The sequence below is a fragment of the Saccostrea cucullata genome, unplaced genomic scaffold, assembly GCF_032062105.1.
Source record: "Saccostrea cucullata isolate Sc308-1 unplaced genomic scaffold, CSIRO_AGI_Scuc_v1 ctg1715, whole genome shotgun sequence".
Lineage (NCBI taxonomy): Eukaryota > Metazoa > Mollusca > Bivalvia > Ostreida > Ostreidae > Saccostrea > Saccostrea cuccullata.
In genome coordinates, this window is record NW_026919824.1 from 40,001 (window position 1) to 58,585 (window position 18,585).

Below are 18,585 nucleotides of genomic sequence, written 5' to 3' on the forward strand. Positions count from 1 at the left end.
AGAAAATCTCACTTGAGCCTTTGGCTCAGGTGAGCTAATGATTCTCATTTAGGATAAACGTTTCATAGGTCTAAAGCTTCAAAATTCAATAAGGCAGATAGGTTCTGAAAATAGGGAAAACTTAATTATTTCCTTTTTAGTATGTCAATTACATTTATCAATGCAATAAATTTTGATCTGATGTGGTGGTCCTTTTAGGCCATGCATATAATAATTAAAATACATGTACTACCTCTGTGTGTCCATCCCCCGTAAATGGAGCCTTCCTGACAACACACTTCTTCACCAACCTTATCATCGAACTTCCTCTCCATATTCAGCACCAGAATGAAGAACGCCCGCGGACTCAGAAAAATCTGGTGTGAGGCATAATATGAACACTGTCCTGCAAAGTCAGTCATGGTTATTTTTTTATCTGGATCTTCTGAAATATCTTCTGCACCTATCTGTAAATTTCCAAATATTTCTGGACTATGACGAATATCTTTTCTTTCCTTCATAACATCTGCTACATTTTCTGGTGATGTGGCCCCCTGTGGTTCATGGGATGAAGTTGTTTTAATGTTGGTATCATCATGTGATATCTGTCCACTGCTTGATGCTTCAGTCGTATTGCCCTCATCATCAGGTGTTTCCATCTTTTCCTGTATTTTCTCATCATCAGCTGCATTTTCTGAATGGTAATCAGGAACACTCTGCTTCATATCTTTTTTATCAAGTCTGAGTTTAAAGTGTTGCTTTTGGCTTGAAGTATTTGCTGCAAATGAAAATTAATGCACATTTAACACCTTCTCACTTTGTTGTTTCTGTACTTTAAGTAAACAGACTATTATTCTACTTTATATAAATCTGCAACTTAAAAAATAAATTCTAGGGACAATGAGAGTATTGAACTCCCAAAATGATATCCACAGGCAGGTTCCATATGAGTATTATGGTGAATTCTTTGTTTTACTATTGAAGAACTAAATATCTGTCCAATCTTAACATAAAGAAGGATGTAGGAATGGCATAAATTTTATTTTATAGTAAATATAGTAAATATTATGTAAAAGTGTCATTTAACTTTATTCATTTGTACAGGTGGAATCGAAAATATGAGATGGGTACCACCAATATAATGGTAGTTTCTATGTTTTGCATTAGGAAACCATAAACATGTGTCCATTCAAAGAGTAAAACAGAAGGTTTAAAATTTCTCTGTATAACAAAGATTCTGTGAAAGTTTCATTAATTTTATTAAGTAGTAACAATTTTTATTCAGTGGTTAAGCGGTAATGAGGAGTTGCAGATAAGAGATGGATACCCCAAAACGTAATAAATGGACAGATGGAAGGATGGATAGGAGGAGACCCTCAACGCTCTTACACACCCTACTTTCCAAGAAGATAAAAAGGGGATATGGTGCTTCCACATACAATTCAGCTTGTCTTGCCCTGTGGTTCTTGAGAAGATTTTTTAATGACTCCACCCTATTTGTGTCTTTTCTTGTTTGTCTCACCGTGTGAGAGGACTTGGTCCGTCATTTTAAGAATTGAAAATCCTCTTCACCCAAGGATGCTATGTACCAAGTTTGGTTAAAATTGGCCAAGTCGCTTTTGAGGAGAAGTCAAAAATGTGAAAAATTACAAACAGACAGACAGGTAGTCGAGCAATGGACAAAATGTGATCAGCCATCAGCTCAGGTGAGCTAAAACTACCTTGGATGCTTTCTGTCACATCAAAGACATCTGAGTGGATATCGATTCCTCTAGTTGACCTGATGTTTTTCTTTATTTCTTCAAGGTCAATGCCCTTCAGTCTCTCTAACAATGTGGTTTTCCCACTACCAGCACACCCTATTATCATCCCAGAGGCATGGTACATGGTTTTCTTCCCTTTCTTTAAATTCTCAATGAAATTCGTCACTGATTTGTCTCCCCTTAGGATAATCTGCATTGGTATTCCTACTATAATGACAAAACTCTAACATTAGAAAGCTGCGACGGAGTCAAACTCATGTTGACAAACAATCATGGCTAGAAGCCTCTGATGAGGCTGTACTCTACTGGTTTGTACTTATAACAAAGGAAAAGAAGAGTAGCACTTGGACATGAAAATTTACAACTGCAATAAATAGGGTCTATGGTTTAGTCTTTTTTTGTAGCTATATTTATTGCAATCAGATTAAGATTGTAAAAAGAGTAATGTAACCTTTTAAAAGATTTTAAAGAAATTTTAATTTAAGTAACCATAGCAACTTCATTCAACAATATCCAAAAAATAATTTTAAATGAATTATGTATCTCAGTGTAATCTATTTGCATGTCAAGTTACATTGAAACTAAAGCAAAACTATAGGACAAGCGTTTTGAATGTATTTCACAGAAATTTCTATTTTTGGTAACCACAGCATAAACTTTATCTAATTAAATAGTTAAGGTGAGATAGAAATAGACCTACATTTCCTAAATACAGCTTCATGGAATGACTGGTCCTCCATTGTTGGGTTCATGAAAATATTTTCTCCAAGTCTTTTTAAAAACTCCTCATTTTTTTCTGGCAGCAACCAACAGCAAACTTCATCCTCTCCTCTCTGATAATTCCAGGATCTACAGAACTCAGAAATATTTTCTTTTTCTGCCCAAGTCAAGAAAATATCAGTAAAGTTCAATCCAAAACGCTTTGAAATTTTCAGGAAAGTAATGTACTTGAACAGCTCAGTGGAAAAACTGATCTCTGATTCATTGAGTTTCAGAATTGGTTTGTAATTTTCCAAATCTGTAAGAACAAATGGCTTTGTGATTTTCTTTGAGTGAAAAGTTTTGGCAACAGCATTATATTTGGTAATCCAATTTCCTTCTTTCATGTTTATTTTGTAGGAATTGGAAATAAGAAGGCACATCAATAGTGTATCTCCACCTACAAAAAAAAACAAGGAATATATACATATATACAAGCCCAGAAAACACCTTGAATGTATTAACTTCTCTGGCTATTAAAATGTTATACAGAATGGAGTAATCTTCCCATAAATTTATATCAGTATTAAACAAATAACAGGTCTCCTTACATTGATGTAAATGTTTCAGAAAGGGATGTAAGTGTGTCATGGACATCCACATAACACAGTTAACCCTATGTACAAAAATTCCTTTATATGTATAATCATGATAATTGTGTAAATTAGTAAAACCGTCCATCACATTAAATGAATATTATGGCTGATACACTTCATTCAAGAATTTGATTGAGGTGATTTGCGGCCTTGAACTTGCTAAAGTGACCTTGGGTAAAGGTCGACACATATCATCAATGTATCCAGTATATGCTAGTTTTTAGTTCCGTGTTTTCCGATTATGTAGCTTCAGACAGAAGATTATCTCTTTTTTGTTTGGATCAGGTAAATAAAGACCATTGTTATAAATAATTTATTGATAATTGGAACAAAATTGGATCAAATATTTAAAATATATTCCATTTGCTACATACATAAAATATTTAACATGTTTAAGAAACTACTTAAACTATTACCATCTATCCTGTGAATGTTGTCAAACAATGTCTTTATATTTCTAAGTTGATGTCTGCTGTGATCCTCAGAGTTAATACACTCCACACACAAGGGAACACCACACGGGGTACAGAACTGGTACAGGGGAATTCTGGGATGTTTTCTACATTTGATGTCCTCCAGAGGGACTCCTGTTAAAAATAAAAAAAAAAGTCATATTGTAAATACTTTTAAAAAATCCTGATTAATCTTCATAAAACAATGTCAGTTTGGTACTCATATATAAAACAAGAGGCCAAAGGGCCTTGAATCGCTCTTCTGATAAATTGTACAATCTATCACTTCTATTTGAAGCCTCCAACCCTAAGTATCCTAAGACCCAAGTTGCATCAACTGACAAAGTTTGATGATTCTTAGTCAATTAGGACTGAAAATCTTTTTAATTATAAAGCTATAAAAACCATAAGTATATCACAGTGACCTATATTAAGACTGAAGTTTTCTGAGGACTCAAGATGCATTGAAAAACAAAGATTGAAGATTCTCAGCCAATTAGTATTTAAATATTCAAAAGTAGGTCATCGTGACCTACTTCTTTGTCTACATTCTTTGAAAACCCAAGATACATCAACTGACAAAGTTTGATGATTCTAAGTCAATTAGGACTGAAAATCTTTTTAATTATAAAGCTATAAAAACCATAAGTATATCACAGTGACCTATATTAAGACTGAAGTTTTCTGAGGACTCAAGATGCATTGAAAAACAAAGATTGAAGATTCTCAGCCAATTAGTATTTAAATATTCAAAAGTAGGTCATCGTGACCTACTTCTTTGTCTACATTCTTTGAAAACCCAAGATACATCAACTGACAAAGTTTGATGATTCTAAGGCAATAAGTCCTTGAGATATTCAAAAGTAGGTCACCATGACCTACTTTTTGGTCGTCCCTCTACGAAAACCCAAGATGCATCAACTTACAAAATTTGATGATTCTAAGCCAATAAGTACCGAAGATACTTAAATAAAGCCATAAAATGTCAGAAGAAGATCACCGTGACGTACTTTTTGGTCGTCCCTCTCCGAAAACCCAAGATGCATCAACTTACAAAGTTTGATGATTCTAAGCCAATAAGTACCAAAGATACTTAAATAAAGCCATAAAATGTCAAAAGTAGGTCACCGTGACCTACTTTTTGGTCGTCCCTCTCCGAAAACCCAAGATGCATCAACTTACAAAGTTTGATGATTCTAAGCCAATAAATATCAAAGATACTTAAATAAAGCCATAAAATGTTGAAAGTAGGTCACAGCGACCTTCTTTTTGGACATCATTCCTCAAAAAATAAAAGATGCATCAACTGACAAAGTTTGATGATTCTAAGTCAATTAGGACTGAAAATCTTTTTAATTATAAAGCTATAAAAACCATAAGTATATCACAGTGACCTATATTAAGACTGAAGTTTTCTGAGGACTCAAGATGCATTGAAAAACAAAGATTGAAGATTCTCAGCCAATTAGTATTTAAATATTCAAAAGTAGGTCATCGTTGACCTACTTCTTTGTCTACATTCTTTGAAAACCCAAGATACATCAACTGACAAAGTTTGATGATTCTAAGGCAATAAGTCCTTGAGATATTCAAAAGTAGGTCATCATGACCTACTTTTTGGTCTTCATTCTCTAAAAACCAAAGATGCATCAACAAACAAAATTAAACCAGTTAGTACCATAGATACTTAAATATTTCCATTTCTAATTTTTTTCGCTGCGATAACTCTTTGAAAGTTGTCGGAGTTTATTTCTTGATAATTCTGCCGGAATGTAAATTAGGCAGGTCGTTAGGTCAGGAGCTAAGGTGGCCTAAAATGCATGCAAATCTCGTGTGCATCTGTCTCTGTGTCTGACGCTAAGGAGGAAAATGTGCAAGTAAATCTCGTGCGGCTGCCTAGGTATTTGACGTCAGTGTGCGAGGACTACTGAAATTGGCATGGCAGTCCTGGTGTAATTTAAACCTATTAGTCTACATTTTTAATGTCAAAATCTACAATTTTATTTCACAATGAAATGGAAATATAAGGAATCATTGTCTAGTTTTGAGAGTATACCAGGGACATATACAATAGTGGGAAACATGGAATAATTTTAGCATAACGGGCTTCGCCTGTTATGCAAATTATCCCATGTTTCCCAATATTGTTGATGCCCTGGCATACTCTCAAAACTAGACAGTGATTCCTTAAATAAAGCCATAAAATGTCAAAAATTAGGTCACCATGACCTACTTTTTGAACATCATTCTCTGGAAACCCAAGATGCATCAACTTACAAAATTTGATGATTCTAAGCCAATAAGTACCAAAGATACTTAAATAAAGCCATAAAATGTCAAAAGTAGGTCACCGTGACCTACTTTTTGGTCGTCCCTCTCCGAAAACCCAAGATGCATCAACTTACAAAGTTTGATGATTCTAAGCCAATAAGTACCAAAGATACTTAAATAAAGCCATAAAATGTCAAAAGTAGGTCACCGTGACCTACTTTTTGGTCGTCCCTCTACGAAAACCCAAGATGCATCAACTTACAAAATTTGATGATTCTAAGCCAATAAGTACCAAAGATACTTAAATAAAGCCATAAAATGTCAAAAGTAGATCACTGTGACGTACTTTTTGGTCGTCCCTCTCCGAAAACCCAAGATGCATCAACTTACAAAGTTTGATGATTCTAAGCCAATAAAAGTACCGTATATAATTAATTAAAGCCATAAAATGTCAAAAGTAGTTCACAGTGACCTACTTTTTGGTCGTCCCTCTCCGAAAACCCAAGATGCATCAACTCACAAAGTTTGATGATTCTAAGTCAATAAATACCTAAGATACTGAAATATAGCCATAAAATGTTGAAAGTAGGTCACAGCGACCTTCTTTTTGGACATCATTCCTCAAAAAATAAAAGATGCATCAACTTACAAAGTTTGATGATTCTAAGCCAATAAGTACCGTAGATATTTAAATAAAGCCATAAAATGTCAAAAGTAGGTCACCGTTCGTTACTCTCCGAAGACCCAAGATGCATCAACTCACAAAGTTTGATGATTCTAAGCCAATAAATATCTAAGATACTAAAATATAACCATAAAATGTTGAAACTAGGTCACCGTGGCCTATATTTTGGTCGAAATTTTTCAAAGTCACCAGATGCATCTGCTGACCAAGTTTGATGATCCTAGGTCTGAAGGTATTCAAAATATGCCTTTTAAACAATTCAAAAACAAATACCTGCAAAATTCAGAAAGTAGGTCACAGTAACCTACTTTTTTATAAATATGTTTTAAGGTCAAAAGATGCATCAAAGTACAAGATTTGATGATTCTAAACCTCTCAGTGTCTGAAATAATTGGATTAAATGTTTCAAGCTGACATTGTTCAAGGACCCAAGATGCATCAAACTGACAAAGTTTGATGATCATAGGCCTTAAAGTGCCCGAAATATGCCTTCCAATCAATTTGAAAACAAAATTTAAAAAGTAGGTCACCGTGACCTACTTTTGAGTTTACATGATGTGAAGTCCTGAGATGTATCAACTTACAAGATTTGATGATCCTAGTCCTAATAGTAAGCAAAATATAAATGTTTTAATTATTTGTAAATTTAGGTCAACTTTGAAGTGACCTTGAGACCATGGTCTTTGCCCCAAGGTCATGCATTGAACAATTTATTTAATCTTCAACATACTGATCCTTGTATGTAAGTTTGGTGAAAATCTGCCTGGTGGTTCTGGAGAAGAAGATTTTTTAGCAACCAGTACTTTTGGTTTTGTTTTCCTGATTATCTCCCCTTGTTTAAGGATCCCAACCCTTATTTTAGTATAAAGGGTAGCCCTTGGGCCATGGATACCCTTTGACAAATTTGACACTGATTGGCCAAGGGGTTCTCGAGTTATGGCCCATATTCTAAAAAGTTTAAGCACACCACACAAATTGCCATAGCATTAGCTCTTTGAGCCTATGGCTCAGAAGAGCTTAAAAGTCAAGATATTTATGATATTGGAGTAGTTAAAATATTTTGAGTCCAAAAAATTTTAGAATCAAATTTTGATATTTACATTCATTAGAAAAACCATTTGTGATTTTCATTATGCCAATAAATACTAAGGGAGAAATTTTGTTCTGATAAAACATCATTGATTTATGATCTCAAATGATTATGTATGGGGATTTCTTGTTTCCAATATTATCGTCATTATAACAATATAAAAATATCATAAGGGATTAAATGTCATTGATGACTACTATCAACGATAAATGCATCCTGCACAATTATTTCTACTTCAAAATATGTCTAATTTTATGGGGGCTCTTTTAGTATGACTACAAGATGATGTTCTTTAACTTGACAGCATAGTGTACCTTGTGTCTCAAATCACCTCAAATCATAAGATGACATTTTAAATTATGACAAAGTTGACCAATCAATGTTAAATTGTTTGTTTCCATAAAACCTTCATAATCAACACAATTTGCATCAAAATGTCTTTTGCTAAGTACTGATGACCTTAGCTATACTCACATGACCTTTGTTTAGAGTTATAATATGCCTTCCTAAGGCCTAACTCCACTGGAAATTCACTGAATACAAACATATATATGTGGTTGGATGTAAATTATAAATGAAAACAATCCAAAAAATTTTCTTATAAATTGAAATAGGTCAGATGAGTTCGCAATAATGAAAAAATCCTGACATAACTTGAAATAGTACAGCCATATATTACACCCCCCCCCCCCGGCCCTTCTCTAAGCCTCAACACTTAGTTCAGTGACCGTGTAAACCACAGAAATCAACCCTACATATATCTCTGTCAGTGACCTCCAATGCTTATTACAGGGTAAAAATGAAAACATTTTCAGTGCATTATCATCTAAGGGCTTCCAGTCTCTTAAATTCATGTGGTTGGGATACATAGGGTTACAAATTGACAGAATGAATCTAATGATAAATATACAAGTATTTCCTCCTTTACCATATCTTGTACTTACATTTGATACAGGAAGTGATAATGAAATTATACTTTTAGTTTCATTGATCTACTTTTTCGAAACAAAGCGGGAGATTAAGTTGTTCTTAACAGGAATTGTTTTAAAACTTTTATAATGAAAAGGGGGGTAACTTTATTTTTTTTCTTTACCTTCAAGTACAAAATTGAATTGTCTCCCTTTCATTAGCAAGTTACTAAAATTATTCAATGCAGTTGCATGCATACTTATTCTATAGTGTCTAAGAAATAATTTTTTTTGTTCATTAAAATGAAATGAATCTTAAGCATCAGTGTGGACTTGAAGCTTGAATAATGTTGGTTATCTCGGATCTCCATATTTCATTAGACATCTAGAAGTTTCTCATACAAAAAATGTCACCCCAGTACACAGTGTAGATTTACTGAACACCTGCTACAGAAATACACAACATTCCTAGACAGAGCTGTGTTAATATCAATGGTGTCTATATCTAACTGTCAACATCAGTACAAAGTGTCATCTCTTCTAATTGTAGCATTACTTAAACTGAATACATTATATAGGACTTAAAAGTTCTTTAAAAAATTTCATCGGCTATTTCTCAAAACTGATCATACTACACCAAATGTATTTATCGAACAAAACACCACAAAATTTCAAAAGTTGATTATTACCCCAAGGACAGTATATGGTATGCATATCTATAATTCAAAACCTATCTGTCAAACAAATACATAGACGTATGAATATACCATATAAAGATGGTTCTGATAAAAATTTACAGAAAAGTTTGACATAAGATTCAGTGTATACATGTATGAATCAGTGATTGAAGAGTTGCACACTACATCTTACAATTAATTACAGACTGGATGTAAATCTATTATTTCTTTTTAATCTATTTATCATATTTGTAGTCATAAACTTCATCTTTAACAATTTATATAAATTGTTGTTTACACAATCCATTACATTTGTAAATAAACACTTGGACACATTCATGTAAAGTTAATCTTAAATGACTTCTCTATTATAATACAGTTATTTAGTATTGTTATAATAATTATACAATACAATAAAACAGACTACATTATTACTTACCAGTCAGAGAGTCTGTATCTACCACTCTGTATAGGTTCACTGTGTTGTTGTCCCATGTCCCTACCCACAGTAGGTGTGTGTCCTCATCATAACTCAGGCCCCATGGTCCGTATATCCCGTGTTGTCGTGTCTTTATCTCTGTCAGATAGTGACCCTCACTATCTAATATCTGTACTGACTCGGTGCTAAAATCACACAGCAGGATGTGTGACAGCGCGTCAGTACAGATTCCATGTGGATATAGTCGTGATCCTGATGGAGGACCTGTGTAGGAGAATCGGTAATTACCGTCACGATCTGTCACCACTACAGCATTACGGTACCAGTCAGACACAATAACATCTCCATTGCGGTTCTCTGTGATGTATCTTGGCCAGCTATACAGTCCCTGACCTGTGTTGTTGTGCTGTATGGTCTGGATGTTTTCTCCTGTGGAGTTATACCGCACTACCTTGCCTGTCTCTGTATCACGTCTATACATCCCGACCAGCAGGTCTCCAGTGGAGGGGGAGCTGTAGACACACAATGGTATCCATGGTGCTGTGTTGTACTTTATTATCGAAGTCTTTTCTTTGTTCTCTGTAGACAGTCTATTGATATTATATTCACTGTCTATATAAATTAGATCACCATTAGAATCCACAGTGTGTACTCCATAACCACTACCTCTATCTGTCACACTGTCTAGTTCTTCCCCTTTAGTGTTTGTCAGTATAAGATTGCCTCTACCATCACTGATCCAGACCCGGTCTGATGTAACACGGGAAATGTGACTACACCCTCTAACACCAGACACGGTGAGATATTTCTGTAACACTCCTCTATACATTATTTACAGCAGACATCTATTTCTTTATCCTGATGTTTTATAACAGAATCCCGTGTGGATTTCTTCAGTCAGGGAGATCTCTCTGTAAATTACAACATTGTAACAGAATTATAGACATCAGTTAAATCTTTCTATTTACAGTGTACTCAGTGAATAACATGTATTGATATTAAAGTTTTGATTTTTAGAACTTAAAGCACACAATAATATTAAGACACAGACACACATAAATACCTTTATACTTGGTGCTAAATTCTTTCTTTTCTTTGTATAGCAAGATCCTCATATTCACAGTGAAGTCTGTTTTAAAATCAAAATTTAAAGATTAAAACAATGAAAAAAAAATTAGAGAAGACATTCAACATGTTCAAAATTCTTCTGCAGTGCATGAAATGCAAAATATTTGAAATGTAAACTTTATTTCAATTAGTTCCAGTTGTTTATAAATAAACTTTATTTACAAATTGTATAAAATCTTAATAACCTTTACTTTAAATGAATATATATATATTACAGTTTTAAAAAAGTTTTCTTTTATTTCAAATATCCATTTATAAAGTAACAACAATGTGCAGCATTAAATGTAGATATTTGTGATGATGTACCACATTTTATAGATAGGTATAATCTACAGTGTGTTGGTACACCGTTATATAAAGTAACAGAGAAATGTATACCACACTGATCATTTCTTCTGTCTTGTAACAATGGCAAGGTTTCTATTCCTCTTGGTTTGTGTCCTTATGCCCTGGTGAAAGAAAAAAACATTTTTATTTATCATTCTAAAGAAACATGTATTCAATTAATTGACTTTATTTCATCTTCATTTTGATATACAAGTCTTGTATTATCTCTTAGAGGCCCAAGGACATTATTCCTTCCTTATGCCTTCTTAACATTGAATTTTGAAAATTTTGGCCTGAGAAACAAAAAAATTAATTTTTTATGGCCTTACTTTCAAAGTTTCTGAACATTAACATGTGATATACAAACCTGTATGGAGGTGACATTTTTCTTCCCTTAAAAACTACAGCTTATCCTGGGAAATCTGTAAAAACAAATTCAAAATCACTGATATATCCAAGTATAGATTCAAAATGGATCTAACATTTAGTGTGTGATTTAAATATAACTTTGGGACATATATGTTTGCTATTTACAGCTATATATACGAGTATAGAATGTACGATGGACTTGTAAAACAGTGCAAGTGAACATGCAAAGTTACCAAATCATGATTTTCTATTTTGATGTTACGTATAGTATTTTTTTTTTTGGGGGGGGGGGGGTCACTTTCAAAATTATTTACGTAAAATTAATGAAATATTTCCTTAAAAAAACAGCACATCCTGGGAAATTTATAACAGCAACTTCAGAATCACCTAAACATAGGAATATAGAAATGTATACTGGACTTGTATAACAGTGCAGGTGTGCATGCATAAATACTAATAATGATTTTCTATTTTAATGTTACAGTATGTTTTGGTTTTTTTTTTTTCACTTTCAAAATTCTTTAAATAAAATTCATGAAATATTCCCGTAGTTAAGTTTAAAGTACCATGTACATGTACTTATTATACATGTTATAGCCTCATGAACTTCTAGAATTGGAAAACATGATTACATTAACCTTTTAATGATATAGAGTATTTAAAATATAAACCAGCTGTACAATGGAAAAACCATCATCTTCTTAATATCAGCAGTTGCACTCTACATCTTGTGGAATCTATCAAAATAATTAAAATGGCATGATTTATTCCATGATAACTCTTATGTTAAGAATATCTTCGAAGGCGTACATCAAAAGTTTCACATAACATACAACCTTATTACATGCTTTGTGAATTAGGCCTATGTAAAAATTACTCACAAACCTAAAACCGAAAAAGACTAAAAAATTTTCATTTTTTTATTTACATGAAACTTTTAATGTTATTACATATAATGAAAATATGTAGAATGCATTAGTTAGTTGAACTCTTCTACCTTAATATATTTTAAATCTTAACAAGAGGCCCATGGGCCACATTGCTCACCTGAGCACATTGGCTGGGAAATAAAGCAGAAATCATTTCAGTATTGAGAAGTTTACAGGGGGGGGGTGTCTGGAATTTTAAAGTACCAACTACCTGATGATAACAAATGCTTTTGATGTTTCTGAGCAGATTATTGTTTTTTCTTATTTATTCATTTGACCCCCCACCAATGTGGCCCAACCTTACCCCTGGAAGCCCTCATTTGAACCAGTATGACGTTGTACTACCTGAAAATGCCTTCATATTAATATGATTAAACATGTTTTTTCTGTTCTTAGAAAAAAAAAATTTCCTCAATATTTCTAGGCAAAACTTTGATCCCCAATTGTGGCCCAACCTATCTATCCCCTACTGCCCGTTCATGACTTGAGCAAACTTGAATCAACACTACTTGAGGATGCTTACATAAAGATATAACCAATCATGGCTTTGTGGTTCTTAAAAATAAGAGTTAAAAAAATTTACAATGTATTCATTCATATGGAAAAATTTAATCATCCATGGTGGCCCTTAACCCTTAATGAAGAGAGCTAGAGCTGGTGTACAAAATCTAACCTGCCTGTAGCCAGACAAACTAAATAAAGAGCTGACAACAAATTTTACTCAACATCTGCCGAGTGCCCCCTTTTTGTGAGTACCATTTTTGCACAGATTTTCCATTCTTTCCAACCTAAATGCAAGGCATAATTCCTTCAGACTAGGCTACATGAAACATACAATAAGCCAATTAAAACTGAAACCTACCCCGGGGGCCATGATTTCAACAATTTAGAATCTACACTACTTACTATAAATATCTGCGCTCGCCAACATGTTTACATGTAATTATGCCTAGAATCTGTGTTTAAGTTCATTACTTAATGTACAAGAAAAACCTAAACATCGAAAAAACTGTTTATTTATTGCACACTTTTTTGTGCGCAATAAATATACAGTTTTTTTAATGGGTGGCATTGTAGCTCTCCGGTCTATCAATATTTTTTTCAGAGAGCTACAGATCTGCAGCTATGAGAAATCAAGCTACTGTATATCACACACACTGTCGGGTATCCGCGGATTGTGACATGTTTGGATGCGGTGAAAATGGCGTAAAATGTACAAACGGGGAATACTGTGTACCTTTTCAAGGTCTATATTTTGGTAAATATTAATATTTTTCTCAATTTTTTATTTAAATTCGATAGGTATCTGGTTAAATTTAAATGATGTGTTTCAATTCTGTTTATAAAGTTCATTAAATAACTCGTTGGTGCACTTTTTTATCGATGCACTTGACATTCATACCCCTTTAGCAAGTTTTAAATCGTGATTGTTAAAAATATATCAAATATATTTAAAATCTGAAGCAGCCAAAAGAAAGAAAAATCATTTTACATTTAAGGTATCAAAAGTGTTATTTATGTCCCATACAAGAAATGTATTTCAAAACAGTTTTATTTTATGTACCCATAACAAATATAGTACGGTTTGGATGAACATGATGAAGGGAGTGTTCTGGTTTGGATGCAAATTCAACATCTATATGTTACGGTTTGGACCGTCATAAAAATTTTTCTCAGGCACATAAGAAGTCGCCTTTCCCTTCTATATACATTGTTTTTACAGTTGATTTCATATAAGAATGTTGAATCCCTTTTTCTCCGCATGATTTTAAGGAAAGTTTTCGATGCTACGTGTCTGATTACATAAAATAAATGTAAAATATGTTAAACAACATGAAAAAAAAATCGTAAAATGCATATTCCATCAACAGTCCCGTCCCATTTATAAGGTAGATTATCCCACGTTTCCAACTTTTGTTGGTGCTCTTGCATCGAGGCGCACTGGTTAGAGCGTCTGCTCTCGAGTCGCCGCGAAGTAAGGAGTAATCCTTACGTCGCGGGTTCGAATCCAACTGTGGGAGAGAACGGTCCTTCGAATAAGACAATATAAGGCGAGGTCCCGTGTCGCAGTACGTGCTGGCTCGAAAAATATCCGTCACTGCTCAATGACCCTGAGTGCCGAGTATAGGACATGTAGATGGTGCTCACAGCTGTATTGAGCGACTGATCGTGTAATGCCGGATCCCACTTTGCAGAGATTTTAAACTTGTAATAAGCTCTGTATATTGATTGCATATGTTATATTCTCCCTCACTATGTCCATTCAAATGTAAAATATTGAAAGTTTGAGAATAATAAGAAAAGAACTCTATATTACATACGCATTGAATCCGAGTGGGGGGGGGGGGTATCATTAAATAGGCATGCATTGAACATTGGGGCGTTGGTTAACCCCCGCCCCCCTTTTCAACAGGCATATAATCAAAAAAGGGTAAGCAGTATATAGTGTTTGAAAAAATGGTAGAGAACGAAATTAACCCCCCCCCCTCTTGCTGTGGTACTTGTTCATTGAAAGGAATGTAAACCTACTCTATTTTTTGCGGGGTTGCAGTACAGTCAAGCTATCATTTTATAGTATTTGTTTGTGATTCCCCCCTTTTTTTTCGAAATATGGTTTATGAACTCCTGATTTGTTACCATTTATTTTTTCGTAAAAGATGTTTCTGGGTAAGTTTTCAAACAATTTATCTGGAAACCCCACCCCTTCATTTAAAAGTGTTAAAACTGATATTTTATACCATAATGTTAAGTATGATTTATATCAAAGAATCTCATCCAAACCGTATCAGAACTTCATCCAAACCGTACACAATTTTGTAAACACTAGCATCCAAACATGTTACGTTGTTCTATAGCATGTCACCATCGGAACAGTTTCTTTGCATTAAATTTGTAGATTAATGGCAGAGCTACAGGATAAATAATTACTTTTAAACACAGACTGTCTCTTAGTTGTAAAATTACATACTACAGATTCCATTTAATAAGACTAAATCCTTCCGATGAGTCGAAGCGGTTGATTGACTCCGCCATTTGCACTGCATCCAGGCCAAAATAAAATTATAGTTTGTTTGGAATTGCCTCCCGCCTCATTGAAATGCCCCCTCCTGAAAAAATTTTATTGACCAAAAGTAGGAAGTTTTTTTTTTATTTAATCAATTTTTTTGCCCATTACATTTATCACATGTCAGACCTATGTAAAATTAGGTTTTATTGTTGATGGTAGATACTTTTTTCTTAAGTATAAGGATGGCCCCAAACATGTCACAACCGGCGCGGATACCCGACAGTGACACAGGCGTTTGTTTTAACTTTCATGCAGTAGGCTAGTTTTCTACTACACAATAACAATGTGTTATAATGTTATTGTACATGTTGTATAGGCCTAGTAGAAAACTCTCGAACTGTATGAAACAATCAAGAGAGATTGAGTCTGACCTGATTATGATGAGGAAGTGTGGAAACTCGGAGATAAATCCTTTGTTCATGACATATTCATTTTTTCAAACAAAGCGAAACATATCATAAAATTAATTTAGTATTAGTAAGCCTAAGATTAAGGATTTATCATTACCAGACCTTCGGAGTACTGAGTAGATCTAGTACTTCGGTGGCACACCTATCCTTTGTTACGTCTGCGCGTAAACGGTGTATATTGAATTCGTTCTCATGTAGCTTACCAATCTCTCACCAGAGGGCGTCTTACGCGCCCTCTGGTGAGAGATTGGTAGCTTACAATAATGAACCGGTTCGGTGATCGCTCAGTATTCCAATGGGTGCAAAATGTTTCGGGACCCCGACATTTCGGGACCTAGGTAATACGACGATTCGGGACTAGCAATAAGACGACAGGGGCGTAGCAACAAGGGGGGGGGGGGGGAAGGGGGGCCTGGCCCCCCACTTTTTTTCCCAACCTTACTTATACTATAGGAAATGTTAATTGAAAGCCAGGTTGGCCCCCTCTCTTTTAGACTTCAAGTGATGTACCGAAAATGTAGGATTGGAATTGGTACTAAAAGTAGTGAAAACTGAGAAAAAAAATTTACATACCCCCCCCCCCCAACATCACCCACTAGTTCGACGGCCAGATAATGTGTGTCACATATAGGCCTAACTAATTCCGTCAGCAGAAAACAGGAAGTATTACCCCTTGTCTGTGCACAATGAATATATCATTAACATAATATTTACATATCTTTACGTCACGCGCGGATCTAAAGGGGGGGAGGCATTCAAAAAAGTAAAATATGACATTGCACCCTCTAGAAATACACTCCCTTGAAAACGTGGATCTGTGTTAAGGAGGGACAGGACCTTTCGCTGAAAAAAAATGCTGTCAGTGAATTTTTTTCCCGTATTTTTTATACTACTAGTACTTAACATTTTAAAACGGAAAGTTTAAAATAGTGAAGAATTATCACCCCCATAAAACATGTAAATTAGGTTAATTTTGTTTTGGGTTTTTATGTAAACGAAGTTTCGGGGGCATATAGGTTTTGTCGTCTCCGTCTATCTGTCTGTCTGTCTCTCTGTTTGTCTCTCTGTCTCTCTGTTTGTCCGCAAAAACTTTAACCTTGCCCATAACTTTTGATTTAGTAAAGCTATGACTCTCATATTTCACATGTGTATTCCTTGTGACAAGACCTTTCTTTGGGTACCACCAAGTTTGACCTTTTGACCTTGACCTTGGAGTTTGACCAACTTTTACATGAAAATTTTAAAATTTTGCTTTGGCCATATCTTTTGAACAGTGAACACCAGGACATTTATACTTCACATATGTAATGTATGTTAAAAGACCTTTCACTGGATACCAACAACCTTGACTCTTTGACCTTGACCTTGTAGATTTCCGTACTTGTGAAAAAACTTTAACCTTGGCCATAACTTTTGAACGGTAGAGGATAGGGCTTTCATACTTCATATATGTAATCCTTGTGAGAAGACCCTTAATTGGATACCAAGAACTTTGACCTTGACCTTTGAGATTGACCTACTTTAAAAAAGCAAACATTTACCATAACTTTTAAGAGTTAAGGCTAGTGCTTGCATACTTTACATATTTGATCCTTATGACAAATCTTTCATTTGATAACAATAACTTTGACCCTTTGACCTTGACCTTGGAGTTTGAACTACTTTTTAAGAAATTGAACGTCGACCATGACTTATGCTCTACATAAGTATTTTATGTGGCAAGACCTTTCATTTAATTGATACTAAATACATTGACCTTTTGACCTTGACCTTGGAGATTTTTGTACTTATTAAAAAACTTTAACATTAGCTTACTTTCAAATTTCACAATTGTTTTCCAGTGAGAATACCCTACTTTTGACCAGTATCAATTAATTAAATTTGCATTTAAGAAAAGCTTAATCTTTGCTATGTTGCCATACGGGGGCATCAGTGTTTTAAAAACACATCTTGTTTTTTTTATGTCCCCGTAATCAAAGTATCGGGGTATGTAGCTTTTAAATATTTTTGTTTATTCCTCAGATAATTTGATTGTTTGGTCCCCTTTTTAAAAACGATAGCTACGTTCCCTGGTTGTATGGCAGGAAATATTTCAGTATTAATTCTTAAGTTCTATATCAGCTGTGTGAGATAATAATACGATATAAGTTGTAGATATATCAGGCACGTAGCATCGTTTTTGAGAGTGGGGGGGCAACCTGAGAAAAAAATTTTTTACTTACCTAAAAAAAGTTGACAAGCAATGAAAAAAAAAACCAAAATTAACAATTGCCCAAACTCGAAAATCCTTTTCGTGGGGGGGGGGGGGGGGGGGGGGGGGGCGACCATATTTTCAATTGACAGTTTCTATAGTAAAGGTTATGTTGGGGAAAAAAGTGGGGGGGGGGCAGCCCCCCCCACCCCACCCCACCCCCCGTTGCTACGTGCCTGATATGATGTATGTTACCGATATTTACGCTCAAATAAAAAAAATTACCGATTTGAAATTGAATAACCTAAGCTAATAAGCTAATTAAATTAAGGTTTCTGCAGACGAATTGCCTCTTTTATATCTATAAAACGCGATTGGTTTTAATTGTTTGATTTACAGAGAAGTCCTATCTTAATAAATTGCTTTAAACATGTTAAACAAATAGAAAAATCTTTTTAATTTGTAAATTTAAGCAAATGAAAATTATCCGTTTCCTTTGAGTGTATAATTTCTTATAATTTTCTTTTGAAACAGCCCCCACCATC

The 18,585-nt window shown here is 34.4% G+C and overlaps 1 protein-coding gene across 1 annotated transcript in view; it reads right to left on the bottom strand.

The window, feature by feature from the left end:
- LOC134238747 (uncharacterized) overlaps positions 1-10,741 on the bottom strand; it is a 19,344-nt gene extending 8,603 nt beyond the window's left edge. Inside the window, exons 1-6 of the mRNA XM_062720871.1 lie at positions 10,683-10,741; positions 9,620-10,530; positions 3,514-3,684; positions 2,443-2,901; positions 1,701-1,949; positions 233-757 (exon numbers count right to left, since the gene is read on the bottom strand). Of these exons, the coding sequence (XP_062576855.1) occupies positions 233-757; positions 1,701-1,949; positions 2,443-2,901; positions 3,514-3,684; positions 9,620-10,448 (2,233 nt within the window). The 5' untranslated portion in view covers positions 10,449-10,530; positions 10,683-10,741. The remainder of the gene's footprint in view (positions 1-232; positions 758-1,700; positions 1,950-2,442; positions 2,902-3,513; positions 3,685-9,619; positions 10,531-10,682) is intronic.
- Between the last annotated feature and the right edge of the window lie 7,844 nt (positions 10,742-18,585).